Source organism: Oryx dammah, unplaced genomic scaffold, assembly GCF_014754425.2.
Source record: "Oryx dammah isolate SB20612 unplaced genomic scaffold, SCBI_Odam_1.1 HiC_scaffold_25, whole genome shotgun sequence".
Taxonomy (NCBI): domain Eukaryota; kingdom Metazoa; phylum Chordata; class Mammalia; order Artiodactyla; family Bovidae; genus Oryx; species Oryx dammah.
The window spans coordinates 66,048,423-66,065,237 of NW_024070209.1; the positions used below are offsets into that span (position 1 = coordinate 66,048,423).

General features: G+C 40.5%; 2 protein-coding genes across 8 annotated transcripts in view; one reads left to right on the plus strand and one right to left on the minus strand.

The window, feature by feature from the left end:
* Positions 1-1,832: 1,832 nt before the first annotated feature.
* On the minus strand, positions 1,833-6,874 carry FBXO48 (F-box protein 48). Of its 4 annotated transcripts, none has more exons than XM_040224126.1 (4): positions 6,789-6,874; positions 5,830-5,971; positions 4,417-4,758; positions 1,833-3,828 (listed from the first exon to the last, which is right to left on the minus strand). In XM_040224126.1, the coding sequence occupies exons 3-4, from the start codon at positions 4,720-4,722 to the stop codon at positions 3,667-3,669; spliced, it is 468 nt and encodes a 155-aa protein (XP_040080060.1). In that variant the 5' UTR covers positions 4,723-4,758; positions 5,830-5,971; positions 6,789-6,874; the 3' UTR covers positions 1,833-3,666. The 4 variants fall into 4 exon arrangements, with proteins under 4 accessions (XP_040080060.1, XP_040080057.1, XP_040080059.1 ...); XM_040224123.1 differs by having other exon boundaries at positions 6,785-6,874; XM_040224125.1 differs by having other exon boundaries at positions 6,638-6,874.
* Positions 6,875-6,991: 117 nt separating this feature from the next.
* APLF (aprataxin and PNKP like factor) overlaps positions 6,992-16,815 on the plus strand; it is a 101,517-nt gene continuing 91,693 nt past the window's right edge. Inside the window, exon 1 of one of the 4 annotated variants that reach the window (XM_040224086.1) lies at positions 6,992-7,031. Coding sequence is in view for 1 of the 4 variants with exons in the window: in XM_040224083.1 (XP_040080017.1) it covers positions 7,329-7,424 (96 nt within the window). In the remaining 3 variants the exon portion in view is untranslated. Of the gene's footprint in view, positions 7,032-7,103; positions 7,425-16,026; positions 16,259-16,815 lie in introns of those variants that run through there. The other 3 variants (XM_040224083.1, XM_040224084.1, XM_040224085.1) reach the window with 3 other exon arrangements.

Below are 16,815 nucleotides of genomic sequence, written 5' to 3' on the forward strand. Positions count from 1 at the left end.
ACACGACAGCAATTACCACCACCATAGGGGTTAAAAGCTTGATCTCTGAAGTTGGAGAGATTTGGGTGTAAATAGTAGGTTTACATTTTCTTTTGATGTTTTAGACTGCCTGGCAAAGAATTTGGTGATGCTTTCCTACGGTCTTTAAAAGTCTAATTGTGAAGATGAAGTAAGATATTGTCTTACAAAGCATTTAGCATAGAGTTCCAGATGTTCAAGCTGGTTTTAGAAAAGGCAGAGGAACTAGAGATCAATTGCCAACATCCGCTGGCTCATCGAAAAAGCAAGAGAGTTCCAGAAAAACATCTATTTCTGCTTTATTGATTATGCCAAAGCCTTTGACTGTGTGGATCACAACAAACTGTAGAAAATTCTGAAAGAGATGGGAATACCAGACCATCTGACCTGCCTCTTGAGAAACCTATATGCAGGTCAGGAAGCAGCAGTTAGAAATGGACATGGAACAACAGCCTGGTTCCAAATAGGAAAAGGAGTATGTCAAGGCTGTATATTGTCCCCTGCTTATTTAACTTATATGCAGAGTACATCATGAGAAACGCTGGGCTGGAAGAAGCACAAGCTGGAATCAAGATTGCCGGGAGAAATATCAATAACCTCAGATATGTAGATGACACAACCCTTATGGCAGAAAGTGAAGAAGAACTAAAGAGCCTCTTGATGAAAGTGAAAGAGGAGAGTGAAAAAGTTGGCTTAAAACTCAACATTCAGAAAACTAAGATAACGGCATCTGGTCCCATCACTTCATGGCAAATAGATGGGGAAGCAATGGAAACAGTGACTTATTTTTTTGGTCTCCAAAATCACTGTAGATGGTGACTGCAGCCATGAAATTAAAGGACACTTGCTCCTTGGAAGAAAAGTTATGAGCAACCTAGACAGCATATTAAAAAGCAGAGATGTTACTTTGCCAGCAAAGGTCTATCTAGTCAAAGGTATGGTTTTTCCAGTAGTCATGTATGGATGTGAGAGTTGGACTATAAAGAAAGCTGACTGCCAAAGAATTGATGCTTTTGAACTGTGGTGTTGGAGAAGACTCTTGAGAGTCCCTTGGACAGCAAGGAGAACCAACCAGTCCATCCTAAAGGAAATCAGTCCTGGGTGTTCATTGCAGGGACTACTTTTGAAGCTGAAACTCCAATACTTTGGCCACGTGATGATGAAGAACTGACTCATTGGAAAAGACCCTGATGCTGGGAAAGACTGAAGGCAGGAGGAGAAGGGGACGATGGTTGAATGGTTGGATGGCATCACTGACCCAATGGACATGAGTCTGAGTAAACTCTGGGAGTTGATGATGGACAGGGAGGCCTGGTGTGCTGCAATCTGTGGGGTTGCAAAGAGTCGGACATGACTGAATGATTGAACTGAACTGAAGACTGAGTTATAAACTAGAAGCAACTGAAAAAAGGTTTCTATAAACAACAACAACAACAAAACTAGATCTTGAACTGATCAAACATTAAGCATCACTGGAAATTCCTTAATACTCTTCCCTAATAAACTTGCCTCTTTACAGATTGTATATATATAACATGTTGTTTTATCTCGAGTTAAAGCACTCCTTTCATTTGAATCCACCCACACATCTTCTCAGATGCTAATGACTTGATCTGATAAATGTACAATTCATTCTAAACCCATTCCATAAATTTATCATTAAGTTCTAAAACTTTCCTTTCAGTGTAGACTGTAATCACGGTAATAACTTATTTTAATGGTATAAAAATGGTATAAAACAAAAACCAAAGATTATTCATATAACAATATTTAAAACTGATTGGGGTGATCCAATAAGTAAAAATGAATGATACTTTTGGGTGAAGTATATTTTCAAGTGTTTATTCAAAAAATATTTCTTCTTTCCTATTTTTCTCTTACAGCTTTTAAGAGAATAAGAATAATTCTTCATATATTAGCATTAATATTAAGCATCCCATATATCTTATGGGTTTGTACACTGCATTTCAATACAATATTATCTACTAAAATATGTTGAATTATTTTTATTTTACATTCTGGGTAGGATTAAAATAAATAATATAAAAATAATTTAACAACTCTATGAAAAATCTACTATGTTCCAGGTTTGGGAACACAAAAATAAATAAATGGTCCCTGCCATTAAGAGGCTCACAATCTAACGGGGGAGATATACAAATCAAACAGACAATTTAATGTAGTATGACAGCTTTGAGAATGGTATGTACAAAGAACTACAGAACCTTAAAGGGTCACTTAATGCAGAATGGTAGATATTTGGAATGGTTTCCAGGTTAGGATGATACACTATGCAAAAGAATTTACGAAGAAGAGAATTAATGGTGAGTGAAAAGAAGAACATTTCTATAGGGGAGATTACTGAATAATCCTAGAGACTCGACTGCCTGATCTTCAAGGTCCCTTCCAAACCCCAAGAATACAGTAGGAGATAACCCTGGCATGCTGCAGTCCATGGGGTTGCAAAGAGTCGGACACGACTGAGCGACTGAACTGCAAGGAACTGAACTGAACCAGTCATCGTCTACTTGATTCAACAAAGGGAATCTGTATAGAGCAGGACATATTCCTCAAACTTTTTGACTTGTTAAATTGAGTTCCTGGACTCTTACTTTTCATGCGATAGAGCATAATTTAAGAAGAAAATCCCATACTAACTAAAATATTTTGTAGTCACGTTACTTATGGTGCTGATCACAGTTTCAGACAGATCAATGTGGTACTGAGAATAATATATCATCTACTTTTAAGTAAAAGAGAACAAAAGTTGAAGGTTCCTATAAAACTATAAACTCTAACAAATTCAAGTATATAGGTTTTTTGTAAATAATATTTTCCTTTCTTTTAAATGTGGAAAAACAAAAAGGAGCTGGTCCTTTTTCTTGGTTATCTACAAGGAGTACACTAGATGGTGCTACAAGATGTCAGAAAGAAGATAAGTTTTACCAAGGAAAACACCGTGGAGTTTTGGACGGCACTTTCCATACATTTCAGCCCCTGAGAGTAATTCGAGGTTTGTAGGCAAGTAGTGGGGAACTTAATCTCACAAATTTTAGTTCTCTGGTTGGACTCATTTAAAATTAAACCAAAATGTTTTCAGTGTTTGATAATTCAATCTGATTCCACTGAAATGGAAAATTTTAAGTTATTAAAATATACATTTATTATACATTTAAACATATTGCTATTAATTTCATTTAGGGATTTTTTCCCCATGAGCCTATGTCTATTAATTAATAAATTTCTAAGTCAGATCCTTCACATAGTTTCTTGAATTTTCAAATTATCATTAAGCAGAGAACACTAATAAAACTCTCTAATCATTAAAATACTGAAGTACTGCAACAGACCAACACAAATACATGAAATAATACATTTTGAAATCACCCTATCAGTATAGTACTTTTATATAAATAACATTTCATGATTTTTCCACATGACAGTAAAACCAGAAACATTTAGGTAAAACATTATTTTACCTAAAGTGCAAAATAAAAACAGAGTTTTATTTTTTATATTTTCTATTTAGTTTTCTTTTAAATGTTAAATATTAAAAAGGCAAACAAAAAATGGACGGTTAGAGACATACTTTTTATAATCTAAGAGTCATTTTAGTTTTAAACTCTCAAAGTTAGGAGAGTTTTCTGCTTATCTTTCCAGTTCTGCTTCTAGAATTTCCCCCCACGTGTCTGCATCCATTGGGTACATGATTTTTTCTGGTAGGCTGATAGGAGAACATATGTTGCTGTATCTGCCACTTAGCCATTCATGTTTCACTTTACTCTTCTGGTAATTCCTCAGTAGTATGATCTGAAAGAAGTAAACCACCCTTGTTAATGGCAACTCACTCCAGGATTCTTGCCTGGAGAATTCCATGGAGAGAGGAGCCTGGCGGGCTACAGTCCATGGCAAAGAGTCAGACACGACTGAGCGACTAACACTATTACTACTACTACCACCATTGTTAAAGAACGTAGTCAGTGGTTGGTGAGCAAGTTTGTTTGAAGCTAGAAAGCTGATTGAAAGGCTGAAGAGATTAAGTATTTACACTGATACACACATCTATTAATATATATGTGTGTGTGTGCGCACGTACAGAACAGTGTGAGTAACACAGTTTGCTGGGGGTTTTGGATAGGTGGAGTAAAATGTAACCATTGTGGTTTATGAGGTAAATGCCCCCCAAATTCAAAAGGATAGATGGGAGAGATCCTTTTTGCAGGAAAAGAATATAATTGGACTTTAACTCCCAAAGCCAACCCACTCTCCCAAAGCCAACCCACTCTGTATGTCATTCTGTATATGAAATCCTCTCTCCTTCAAGCCAGAAGGTAGAGCGTGGCTCAAACAGACCACCGTATTATCAAGAGGACTTCAGATTGCCAAGGTTAAACTTACCCTCCAGGGATAGCCACTCTCTAGATCGTCATCTATCTCTCTTTGACATACAGCTCTTACAGTCAGGCAGTGAGGTTTCCACAAGGAGTCGCTGTGTCTTATTGCATGATTCCAGCTCCTGCATGTCACTGAAGCCCTGCACAAGCTCCGGATGTCTAGCTGACTGAAAATTTTAAAAGTAACTTCGGGAGGCAGCAGTTCAACAAAATTATTTTGACACTCTTTTTTTTCCTTTTCAGCATCCACAGAGTTCGATTCTATGTCAGAAACCCTTGAAGCATGGTTTCTCTTGGAGTTTTTCTTCATAGCTTGGTATTTTAGTGAATTATCCTCATATATAACCTGAAAGGCAAAGGTTAAAAATATTCACTGCCTTTAGATCAGACTGTAGACCCCCTTTGAGCCAGATACTTTCGTGGTTAGATTTAATGAACTTCAACTTTCTTGACTTGAGCTCTTTAGTCTGTCAAATGGAGCCAGTGATGCTTCTCTGGTGAGTCTTCTTACAAGGATGAACAGAGATGGTGAGTGAAGAATCTAGCCCTACATCTGAACTGCACGCAGGAGAAACCCAACACATGCTACTCCTTTTCTTCTTTTTAGATATTTTTGGTAAATGGGTTTGTTTCTAAACATTGGTTTTTCTACTCCCAAAGAAAATTATCTGAAAAAGAGATGTGATTCTTCACATTCAATCTATAATTTATTTTTAGTAGTAGAAACAACTATTGTGAGAACACATTCTATTCCAAGTATTGATTGAAAAAACTTTTGAAAATGTATATGTTTCAATTCTACTCAACACAATGAATACTAGTCTGTGGGAACAAATGCCTTGTCTTTAAGTTTTTCACTTATAACTTGTGACTTAAAGATAAACCTGATGAACTTTTAGTAGTTTATATAAGAATTGTTTATCTACTTGCACTTAATGGGTAGGTGCTCACATTTGACACAAATGCTGTCTGAATTGGATAAGAGGTCTGGGTTATACTGACAAAATCTCAAATATTCAATCAGTTATGAGTTGTGTTTTAGAAATAGCTTCTTGAGGCTATTCCACATGTACAGTTAATTATGAACTAAGATAACTAGTCATTAAGGCCATCAAACAACAGTGACTAACAACTATAAACGATATTTATAACATCTAGGTAAAGCACATGACTAAAGATCGAAAGTCCAGTTTGAGCTAATTTACCTAAGGTGCATGGTGTAAGCTCCTGATATTAGTTGAAAGCATGGAGGTATTTTGACATACAAAGACAGTTCATATTTACTCAAAATCAGTTTATTCCAGTTTGTACTTCCTTTTATAGTGAGGGGTGTTGGTGCAGGAGGGGTTTCAGATACAGCTAATACTTCATTTATCTTAGCTAATGACAAATTCCCCTTTCTAGATGTGCTACTCACTTATATGTTTCTAAACCTGCCAAGACCACAGATGCTCCCGTTCATTTGGTTATGATCCAAGTTGGCTACAGTGGTCAGAATTTTAATGTCTGAGTTCAACAGAGGATTTCCTCTTGAGAGTTTGGGGAAGTAAGAAAGCAAACTGAAAAAAATAAGTTCATAAGTCAAGTTTTTGCACTTCCACCCTCTGCTGCTGCTAAGTCACTTCAGTCGTGTCCGACTCTGTGCAACCCCATAGACCGCAGCCCACCAGGCTCCCCCGTCCCTGGGATTCTCCAGGCAAGAACACTGGAGTGGGTTGCCATTTCCTTCTCCAATGCTAGCCCTCATCAATATAAACTAAAGCCAAACTACTCTGTTCTTGAAAAGAATCTCATACTAGGAGAAAGTTACTGTGCATTTAAACGCACATTTGTTATTTTTCCTAAGATCTCACTGGAGATAAAATACGTCCTCCCGTTACAATTATTCCACACGAGGCAGATTAAAGCATTTGAATTTAACAGATGTGAGTGCCTAAACCCCACTAGGCATTTTTCTTCTTCTAAGTCCCATTTTGCCTGGATGTTTAGAAACCTATCCTCTTCTTTCTAAACCAAACTTTGCTAAATTACCTAACTAGGTGACAGGTCACCCCTCTTTCTGGTGTCACACGGAGGGAGGAATCGTAAAGCAGGGCAGACGCCCGGCTCTCGGGGTGCCTCCACCCCAGGCAGACACTGCAGGCCGGAAGGAATGACCCCACGTCCCATCTGAACCACCCTCCTGGCATGCCCGGCGCCGACAGCAGCTGTCGGAGTCCAAATACCTGGGTATTGACAGGTAAACAATAACAACTGTCAGCACCGACTGTCACCGCAGCTCCGGTCGGCCAAGCAGAGGCTGTGCGAGCGCCAGGGCCGAGCCCCGGATCACGCTTGCCAGACCTCAGCGTAAAGGGAAGACCCCCTCCTACCTACTTGGCAGCGGCTACCTCTCGATCCGCGATTTAAATTGTCCAGAATTCGAATCCTTCCCTCTAGTCCCCTTCTTCCCACCCACTCTAGCCCCGCCTTGCTGACTCGGATTTCGCACAGGCGCAGAGAGGGGCGTGCATTGCCTCTTGGGATAGGTAGTTTTCCCAGGGCGCCTGAGATCGTCAGTGGAGGAGAAGGGAAGGCGTCTTGACTACAAGGACCGGCGTCCTCCGAGCCGGCTGGGCGGTGAGAAGGGCTGGGGTCGGGGGGGTTGGGTAGCCCGGGCTTTTAAAAAACAGATTGGAGGCGGAGTGAAAGGGGATTCCCTGAGTACGTCACTGGCCGGAGTGGAAGGGCGGGGTTCGGTACCCCTCGGTGGGGCCCCAGCTCGGCGCAGCTGGGGCACACTCGAGGGCAGTCTTTGCTCTACCTCCCCTTGTGTTGTTTCTTGGGGCCTCTCTGGGTCCCGCGCCTGTCGTTGGAAGCCGGAAACGGTTGCAGGGTCTCGCTCCTTGCGAAGGGGTCTATTTAATCCTCGCCGCCATGTCCGGGGGCTTCGAGCTGCAGCCGCAGGACGGCGGCCCCCGGGTGGCCCTGGCGCCCGGGGAGACGGTCATCGGCCGCGGGCCGCTTCTGGGAGTAAGTGTGGCGGGGGTTCGGCGGCCCCGGAGAACCGCGAGGTCCTGCGGGCTCCTGAGGCCCTACTCTGGGTCCTGCCCGGGTTCCCCACCGCTCCGGCCAGGCCTTTCTGGATTTTAGAAGTTTGAAGGCAGCACGCTTTTCAGTCAACTTGAACTAACTCGCAGACGTTTCCTTCTGCTGCCTTTAAAAAGCACTGACCTGGATTATCGTCATTAGTGTTTTACCCAGAGGTCGGCAGACTGTGGCCCTGGCTCCAAATCCAGCCTGCAGTTGTTGGGACCCACGTACTAAGAATGCTTCTCAGATTTTAAAACGTAAACAAAAAAACCCATATTAGCCTTTCAGGGAGAAGAATTTCTCTAAGGGTTGGGAATATTGCCTGTTGGCTTGATAAGCCACGATGTTTATAGTAGTTTCTGGCCCTTAACAGAAAAAGTTTGCCAACCTCTGATCTTAGTTTTTCTAGAATAATTTCTTTTAAGCTTTGGCCCCTCTGGTGGTACTGCTTTGGCTTTACTTTTATTGTAATGATCTTTTTCAGTAACGTCAGTGACTCACCTTTATGTAGTGTGTAGAATTCGAGCATTGATCTAAAGACTACCTGTACCAGCTTCTTTAAACCTTTCCAAACTTTTTGAGTTAGGTGCTCTTATCTTCATTGTTCAAATGAGAAAATTGAGCGAGTTATTTAAAGGACACACACACAAGATTTTGGGTAACAGAGTGCAACTGGGTTATGTATTCTTTCTCTGGGGTGTTTAGGAGTTAGAAAACTTGCCTGTAACATTCTGGAAATTTGTAGATCTCTCATTAAATACATATATATTGTTTTCTCTACATTCAACGTGTCTTGTTTACTGGCCACTTTATGCTGCGCGTCTGCAGACCCTAGCACCGCGGGGCACACAGAGATAAAATGGGTACTTGCCCTTCAGTTTTCTCTTGGACTGTCTGAACAAAGCTGTGTCAGTGAGCCTATACCAGGGAGTAAGGAGTCTGGTTACTTACTCTGATTAACTGCCTGTCTAAATGGAACCATTTGTATTAGGCTTAGGACCCCTCTCCTAGCAGAAAAAGGAAAGGTGGTTCAAGGTGGTGGTGGGGAAGTTAGTTTTAGAGGAGTGTGAGTGTATGTATATGTAGTGGGATTATTGAGAAACTTCAAGTTTACTTGCTGTTTTTTTTTTTTTTTTTTTACTTAAATGTGCCTTACTTTTCTCCATAGTCTATTATATACAACGGAGAAGGCAATGGCACCCCACTCCGGTACTCTTGCCTGGCAAATCCCATGGATGGACGAGCCTGGTGGGCTGCAGTCCATGGGGTTGCTAAGAGTTGGACACGACTGAGCGACTTCACTCTCACTTTTCACTTTCATGCATTGGAGAAGGAAATGGCAACCCACTCCAGTGTTCTTGCCTGGAGAATCCCAGGGACGGAGGACCCTGGTGGGCTGCTGTCTCTGGGGTCGCACAGAGTGGAACATGACTGAATCGACTTAGCAGCAGCATTATATACAAACCTTTGGAGGAACTGCTTGGGAGGTTTTCTCCCTCTTTTCCTTCCTTTCTTACTCCCATCCGTCCTTTCCTCTCCTCCCTCTCCCTCTATTCCTAATTCTCTCTCCCTCCTTACTTTTCTCTCTCATTTCATCTCAATTAGAAATAGAGTATCTGCTTCATCTAGAAATCTTATGTCTGGTTACTAATGAGTTTTAATTTACTTAAATCGTATAACTAACGTAGAGTACTATGGATTGGGTTAAATGATGGGTGAATTTTAGGCCTCTGTTTTATAAATTTGGCACCAGGTCACAGACCCTTCATTATTTGTAGCTTGCTGTTTGCTAATAGGTTTGCTAATGTGAGACAAGCTTATTTGGTTTCTGTTTTTAAAAATGGTAAGGAATAGGAAGTCAGTTACCTGGTCAGGATTAAGCTTTTCCTTTTTGAATAGCCATTTGATGATGAGATTCTGTTGCCAAGTTTGATGGGTATTAGAAATGAATGATACTAGATGTGTTGAAGGAAGACTTTGAAGAACAAATCATCTTGTGGTTTTCAAGATTTTGGAGCTGACAGGTGTTTCTTCTCTACAGTGGTTTGAAACTCCACATGAGGGCTGCAGTTTCAAACAACAGCAGTTACAGTGAGGGTTTTTTTTTTTCCTTCATGGTATGTGAGAGAGCACAGACATAGTTCTAAGTCAGAAAACTCAGGGAGTTTAATTCATATCTATCAGAAGTGATTAATAATAATCAGGATGATTTTTTTTTACTCTCTTAATTAGTCGTGTCTTTTGGAAACAAATTTCACAAACCTTCATGGTCACAACCTTTACGTTTATAATTCCAATATGTTAAACATTCTTTGTGGTAAAATAATTTGGCAGTGGGAATGTCTTCATGGTTTTACAGTGTGGGGAAAGCTTAGAACTCTTGTAGATAATAGAACACAGTGAAATTTCAGTTTCTTGTGCCCTTTGCTTTAGTGTGAATCCTCAGGGAACCCAAAGTCTTGTTTCAGTTCAGTCGCTCAGTCATGTCCGACTCTTTGTTCCCCCATGAATCGCAGCACGCAGGCCTCCCTGTCCATCACCATCTCCTGGAGTTCACTCAGACTCAAGTCCATCGAGTCAGTGATGCCATCCAGCCATCTCATCCTCTGTCGTCCCCTTCTCCTCCTGCCCCCAATCCCTCCCAGCATCAGAGTCTTTTCCAATGAGTCACCTCTTCCTGTGAGGTGGCCAAAGTACTGGAGTTTCAGCTTTAGCATCATTCCTTCCAAAGAAATCCCAGGGCTGATCTTCAGAATGTACTGTTTACTAAGTTGTAATTCTGGTTCCTGATCACCAAACAAAAGGTTTTGCAGCAGGATGAATCTCCAGGGAGTTATCCTGGATGAAAACAGCCAATTCCAAAGGTCACATATTGTATGATTTCACTTACATGATGTTATTGAAATAACAAAATTATAAAAATGAGGACTAACGTAGTGGTTGCCAGGGCTTACTGAAGAGGTGAGGGGAGCAATAAGGGAATCAGGTGTGCCTGTAAAACAGCAATGAGGAATTTGTTTTGTATCTTCACTGTGTCAATATCAATATCTGGTTGTGCTGCTGTACTATAGGTTTGTAAGATGTTACTGCCGGGGGAAGTGGTAAGCAGTACAAGAGATCTTTTTGTAATAATATCTTATCACCATGAACCTACAACTATCTTAAATAAAAAATTACTTAAAGATTTTACAGCATCTCAGCAGAATACTATTAGACCAAATTATTTGCTTTGTGGTTTTTCTTTAATTAAATCTGATTATACTCTTAATGAAAACTACTCTTTCTGGTTTCACATTTTCCTTATTTGATAGCAGGGATTATAGGGCACATTCCTTAATGATCTGTTTTCTTTCAAGGAAATAGGACAGCACCAGGTATCTAGTGAGATTTCGTGAAGGCAGATGTAATTGAATCTATTGCTCTAATTAAAAAGGGAATGGGTGCCCAGAGAGGGGTGGGGATAATCCTGGGCTCCAGTGCAGACTCCTCACCAGGCATCAGTTGACTACTGTTGTAAGTGTTCCACAGAGTTTTTATTAATACAAAGTAACCACTCCTAAGCCTGGCAACTCTGCACTGTTCCTGTGTGTGTGTGTGCTAAGTCACTTCAGTCGTGCGCGACTCTGTGACCCTATGGACTGTAGCCCGCCAGGCTCCTTCCTCTCTATGCGGGATTCTCCAGGCAAGAATATGGAGTGGGTTGTCATGCCCTCCTCCAGGGGATCTTCCTGGGGTATTGAACCCCAGTCTCTTATGTCTCCTGCAATGACAGGTGATTTCTTTACCACTAGTGCCATCTGGACAGTCCCTGCTCTGTTCTTCCTTGATGCCAAACCTGACCCGCTGTCTTGGAATGCTAGTTCTACTTGGTCCAACAAGATTTGTCCCTGGGGATGTGCCAAGCACTTCTAGCTGTGGGGGGGTTTTGCCCTTCGCTTAGTTATTGAGCCTAGTATAATTCCTGGCACATAGTAGGCCTTCAGCACATGATTTCTTCCTTTTCTGTTTCTCAAACCCACTCTTCCAAACCTCATAAAGAGCCTACTTGCAACTTAGGAGTAAAAAGGACAGCGTAGAGTTTTGAAGTGGATATAAATATAGTAAAGAGGCAGTGTTGCTAACTGCTAAAGCTTAAGGAGCAACATTCATGATGGATTGTTTACATTTTTTCTATTTTGTGGACTAATTAGCAAACTCAGAAAATAGTTCATGAATATTTACTCTAGTTAGATGGGAAGAATGAAGGAGAAGTAGGTCCTTGCTTTCAGGAAACTTAGTGGGTACGAGAGATACAGAAGCAAGTAACCAGAAAGGGGAGCTGGACAGACACTTCCAATGAGTGAAGTGGAGGAGAGTAAGGAAAATGACATGGAGACAACGGTAGACGACAGCAGTATCATGAATGGCACTGCTCTGGGGTTGGGGAAACCACAAGGACAGGGATCTGTAATGTAGCTTGTGCTGCTTGCCCCCATTCCTGGTAGTAGAGTAACTGTTGGTACCTGGTAACAGAGTCATTGTTTTTCTCAAAGGTAGTAAGAAATCTAGATTTTTAGATATAACCTCTGATTTTAAAAAAATTTATTTAAATCGGAGGCTAATTGTTTTACAATATTTTGGTTGTTTTTGCCATACATCGACATGAATCAGCCACAGGCATACATGTGTCCCCCCCATCCTGAACCCCCCACCTCCCTCCTCCCACCCCATCTCCCTGCTGCTGCTGCTAAGTTGCTTCAGTCGTGTCCGACTCTGTGCGACCCCATAGACGGCAGCCCACCAGGCTCCCCCGTCCCTGGGATTCTCCAGGCAGGAACACTGGAGTGGGTTCCCATCCCTCTGGGTTGTCTTAAAGCACCAACTTTGAGTGCCCTGCTTCATGCATTGAACTTGGACTATAACCTCTGATTTTTAAAAGGTCACATTAAAAGTTTTTTCAGTACCTTGAGCCAAACAGAAGAATCCTACACCTACAGAAAGGTGTAGGAAGGAACCCACAATTTAGATGAGGTCCGAGAAGGCTTTGTGAAATCAGTGACGTACTGAGCTGACTTTGAAGTGATAGAACAGCTAGAGTTTTGGTAGGTGGAGAGTGAGTGGTAGGAAGGGAAGGGCCCTTCAGGCTAAATGAATGTGTGACTTAAGGCTCTGAGTTTGGAGAGTGTATGGCATACTGGATAATTGGATAAGGGCGAGTAGACTTGTGGGATGATCACACATTACAGCAGTGATTCTGTTTAACTTTTACAAACATTTAACAGTATGTACTAGTTTTCTTTCTTTTTAAGAATAGTCTCTATTAAGTTCACAGTAGAACTGAGCAGAAAATGCAGTTCTCATATACCCTCTGTCCCCACACATGTACCGTCTTCCCCTCTGTCAGCATCCCCTGCCACGGTGGGGCATCTGGTGAACCTGTTTTGGTATGTCATTATCACCCAAAGCCCACAGTTTACACCAGAGTTGGAATACTGCCCTAAAAATTCTTAATGTTCTTTCTCTTCATCCTTCCTTCCCTCCCCAACCCCTAGCAACTACTGGACTTTAACAATCTGCATAGTTTTACCTTTTAGCAGAATACAATGCTGTTAGAATCACACAGTATGTATATGTAGACTTTTTTTCAGATTGGCTTCTTTTCATGTATTTTCATGGTTTTTGAATGATGAGTAATATGTTCCACAGTCTGGATGTTTCAGTTTATCCATTTACCCTCCAAAGGATATCTAGGTTACTCCCACATTTTGGCAGTTATGATTAAAGGTGTTATAAACATCCATCTGCGGGTCTTTGTGTGAACATAAGTTGTCAGTTCTTTTAGTTAAATAATAATTAGGAGCACAATTGCTGGGTAGTACAGTGAGAGTGTGTTTAGTGTTGTAAGAAACTGCCAACTGTCTTCCAAAGTGGCTGCACCATTTTTCATTCCCACCATCAATGGATGAGAGTTCCTGTTGTTCCTCATCCTTGTTAGCATTTGGTGTTGTCAGTGGTTTGGATTTCGGCCATTCTAATAGGTGTGTAGTGAATTGCTTTTCGTATGTGTTTATTTCTAAGTCAGTGTCTTTAAATTATCATCCCCTATGTACTATTGGATGTGAATATGCTGCCCTCTCACTTGTGTCCAGACCTGTGTCCAAACACTTTTCTCCGGTTATTTGATTCTGTAGATAGTTTCTGGGTATCTGTATTTTTAAAAGCTCTGAAGATGATCCTGTTGAGAAACCAGATTTGAAAACTACTTCTAGACACACTAAGTAGAATGCTTTGCACAGAATAGTCTTTAACAGATGTTTTACCAAAGTCCCAAGTGGAGATTTAGGCCCTGTTTTATCTTACTAAGCTGTGTTTATGTTTTTATTCACTGTGTTGCCTCTATCGTAATATATTAAAGACGAAGATGATGTTCTCAAATTTGTATAGCATTCACTGTGTTAGCAGAATTGCAAGCCAAACAGGTTGAGTGAGTTGACATTTCAACGGCAGCAAGTCAGCACAATTCTATTATATTGGCTAACAATTCAGCAACCTTGAATTAGGAGCTCAGAAAGTATTGGATTTTACTTTTAAAAATCTAAACGATCCATATTTCATTAGTATTGTGGATTACGCAGGTGTTTGTGAGGTAGCCTGATAAACTAACTCTAATTTATACCATTAGTCACAGGAGAAAGTATGTTGACAGGTTTCAAAGGCCACATGCAATATAGTAATAACCTTTTTAAAGAGAGATCATTCATAAACTGGAGTCTGCCTCTGACTAAAATCAAGTCCATTTTCTCAAACTTGTCCTTTCTTAGTATCAGAAGTTGGACTCTGATGCAGCAAGTACAATGATATTAAACATCTTGTATCAACTAGCTTTTGCTCTGTTGAGAAATAAGGTCCATTTATCATCTAATATTATGGCAGGCTTGGTGTGGATGTCTCAGCTCTGGAGTGTGTGTTGGACCCGATACTGGGAAGCACTCTAGATAAGAAGAGTTTGTGGTGTGTCGACTGGTTTAGAGTAACCAGTCTGTCTTCAGTTTGGGTCTTAATTTTACATTTTACTTACTTGCTACACAATATAAATTTGGGGAAAGAATTTTATGCCAATTATGTCTAACCAGATCCCATGCTGCTTTAGGTTTATGTATTTTCTCATAATACAGGCTCAAATCTCATAGCAGATGATTTCCTGTATTTTTCTACCATGATAGTTTGAATTTGTCTGTTGTTGATAGAACAAACCAGATAATCTTATGTGAAAGTACTGTAAATTATAAAGCATTGTACAAGAAAATTTCTACTATCTCAGTCCTTGGTTTGCTATGTAGTTTATTCTGAAAAAAAAAAAACTAATTTTGCCCCTTCTCTGTTCTTCCATTTATAGGAACCAGGCTAAATGGTAACATTGACTTCATGAGATATATTATTCCTGTCTATGATATTCAGAAATTTCTCTAGGAAACATTGTCAGAAAAATTAAATGATGTTGATTTTTCAGTAAATACTGTTGTTGTTGAGTTGTGTCCAACTCTTTGTGACCCCATGGACTGTAGCATGTCAGTAAATATTATATATGGACAAAATGAAATGAAAGGTCCAGTAGCTTTTCTACTTCTACTTTTGCTTTATTCAGGTTTGTTTTTTTATTTTTAGAATTTTGGGAAAAAACAAATAGGTCAGAGACCTTGGTTCAAAACACTTAAATGTTTCTGCTGGTAGCATAAGGAACTCTTCATTTTGTTTGACTTCAGTAAATGCCAAAAATAAATATTTGGCAAAGAAATCACAAATGGTTCTTATAAGCTTTCGTGTCTTTTTTTCCTCCACAAACACCATGTCTCAAAAATGGAGAAAACTTCATCATAATACATGAAATACACAATGCAAAACCAAAAAATCAAAGATAAGGGATCCACACTGTAAAATACAAATGTGATAACAAAAACAGAGAGCTTTGTCCCCATTCAAGACACAGCATGAAGAATTCAAGCAAAAGGGTTTTTACTATAGTATCTGAAGAAAAATTACCATCATTTTGGCTGTTGCTAACAAAGGATAGGAGTGATTTAACAGAGGATAGGAGTGGTTTCAGTGTAATTCTTCAGCCTGTGTATTCTTCAGAATTTCTTTGCTAAGCTTCTGCTGTGTGCTATGCAGTTCTTTTAATAATAAAATAGTCCCTGTACTTGAATGGTTAGTTTAGTTAACTTTTCTGTTTTCTAATATTCCTTCTCTGGCTGAGTATAAAGGAATTTACTGTCAGTGTCCAGTATCAATATAACAGTTGTTAGAGTAGTGTGTGTTAATCATAATTACTTTGGCTACAAGTAACAAATGTGACAAACAGCAGTGTAATCAAATTCATTTTTCTTCTGTAACAGAATCTCAGGGGCAGTCGGTCCAGGGCTAGTGCAGCTGTTCAAGGAGCCTCTGTTCTCTGCTCCTTCTTGGTCATGCTTTGCATATGGCTTTCCTGTTTGTACTCATAAGGCAGCTGCTGTACTTCGAGGTGTTTACATGTGAGCAGGAAGAAAAGGAGAAAGGCAGAAGGAAAGAGGTGTAGGCCAGTTGAGCCTGTTCCTCTTTACCAGGAACACATGAGTCTTCCTAGAAGCTCTACTCTGTTTTGAAATGTAGTTTTGTTGTTTCGTTAGGTATGGTGAGGCCCAGGGACCAGGAGATGATAGTTGTTGAAGAAAGAATTACAATTCCAGAGAGAAATAAGGGCACACTGCACCGCACAGGATTGGTGGAGGGCAGAAGGCAGAGCTAGGGGAGTGCAGGTAAGCCTTTCTTGTGGTTTTCTTGGAAATGAAAGGGCAAGGCAGGGAAACAGAGTATCATCTAATTTAAATAATTATATGGGACTCTGGGCTATAAGGGCCACGTCTCGTCTCGTTGTCTGATGTTAGCCAGGGTGGTTAGGACAGTGTAAAAATCAGGTAAAGCCACGATTGGGGTATGGCTTTGAATGGGTTCATTTGCATATGAAGGTTGCACTTGCAGGTAGGTCTTTTACTGTCTCTTTAGAAGTAGTCTTTCTCTAGTCAGCGAAGTCTTAGATACCGAAGCATCAGATATAGAAACTAGAAAACATGGTTAATACACACTCTGGTTTGTGCTTGGCTCAAACTAAGTATCTGAGCCATCTATAGCGATGAGGAATTCTCGGCTTTTGGATGTTTTTAACTGGATATGATTCTTCCCTGGTGGCTCAGATGGTAAAGCGTCTACCTAAAATGGAGGAGACCCGGGTTCAATCCCTGGGTCGAGACGATCTCCTGGAGAAAGAAATGGCAACCCACTCCAGTACTCTTGCCTGGAAAATCCCATGAACGGA

What these genes read in the sequence shown, in the direction of transcription:
- FBXO48 (XM_040224126.1), bottom strand. Translation starts at nt 4,722, where the DNA reads ATGAAGAAAAACTCCAAGAGAAACCATGCTTCAAGGGTTTCTGACATA. An exon ending in AGAGTGGCTATCCCTGGAGG is followed by an intron (nt 3,829 to 4,416) that starts GTAAGTTTAACC and finishes TACTTCTTTCAG; the next exon opens with ATCATACTACTGAGGAATTA.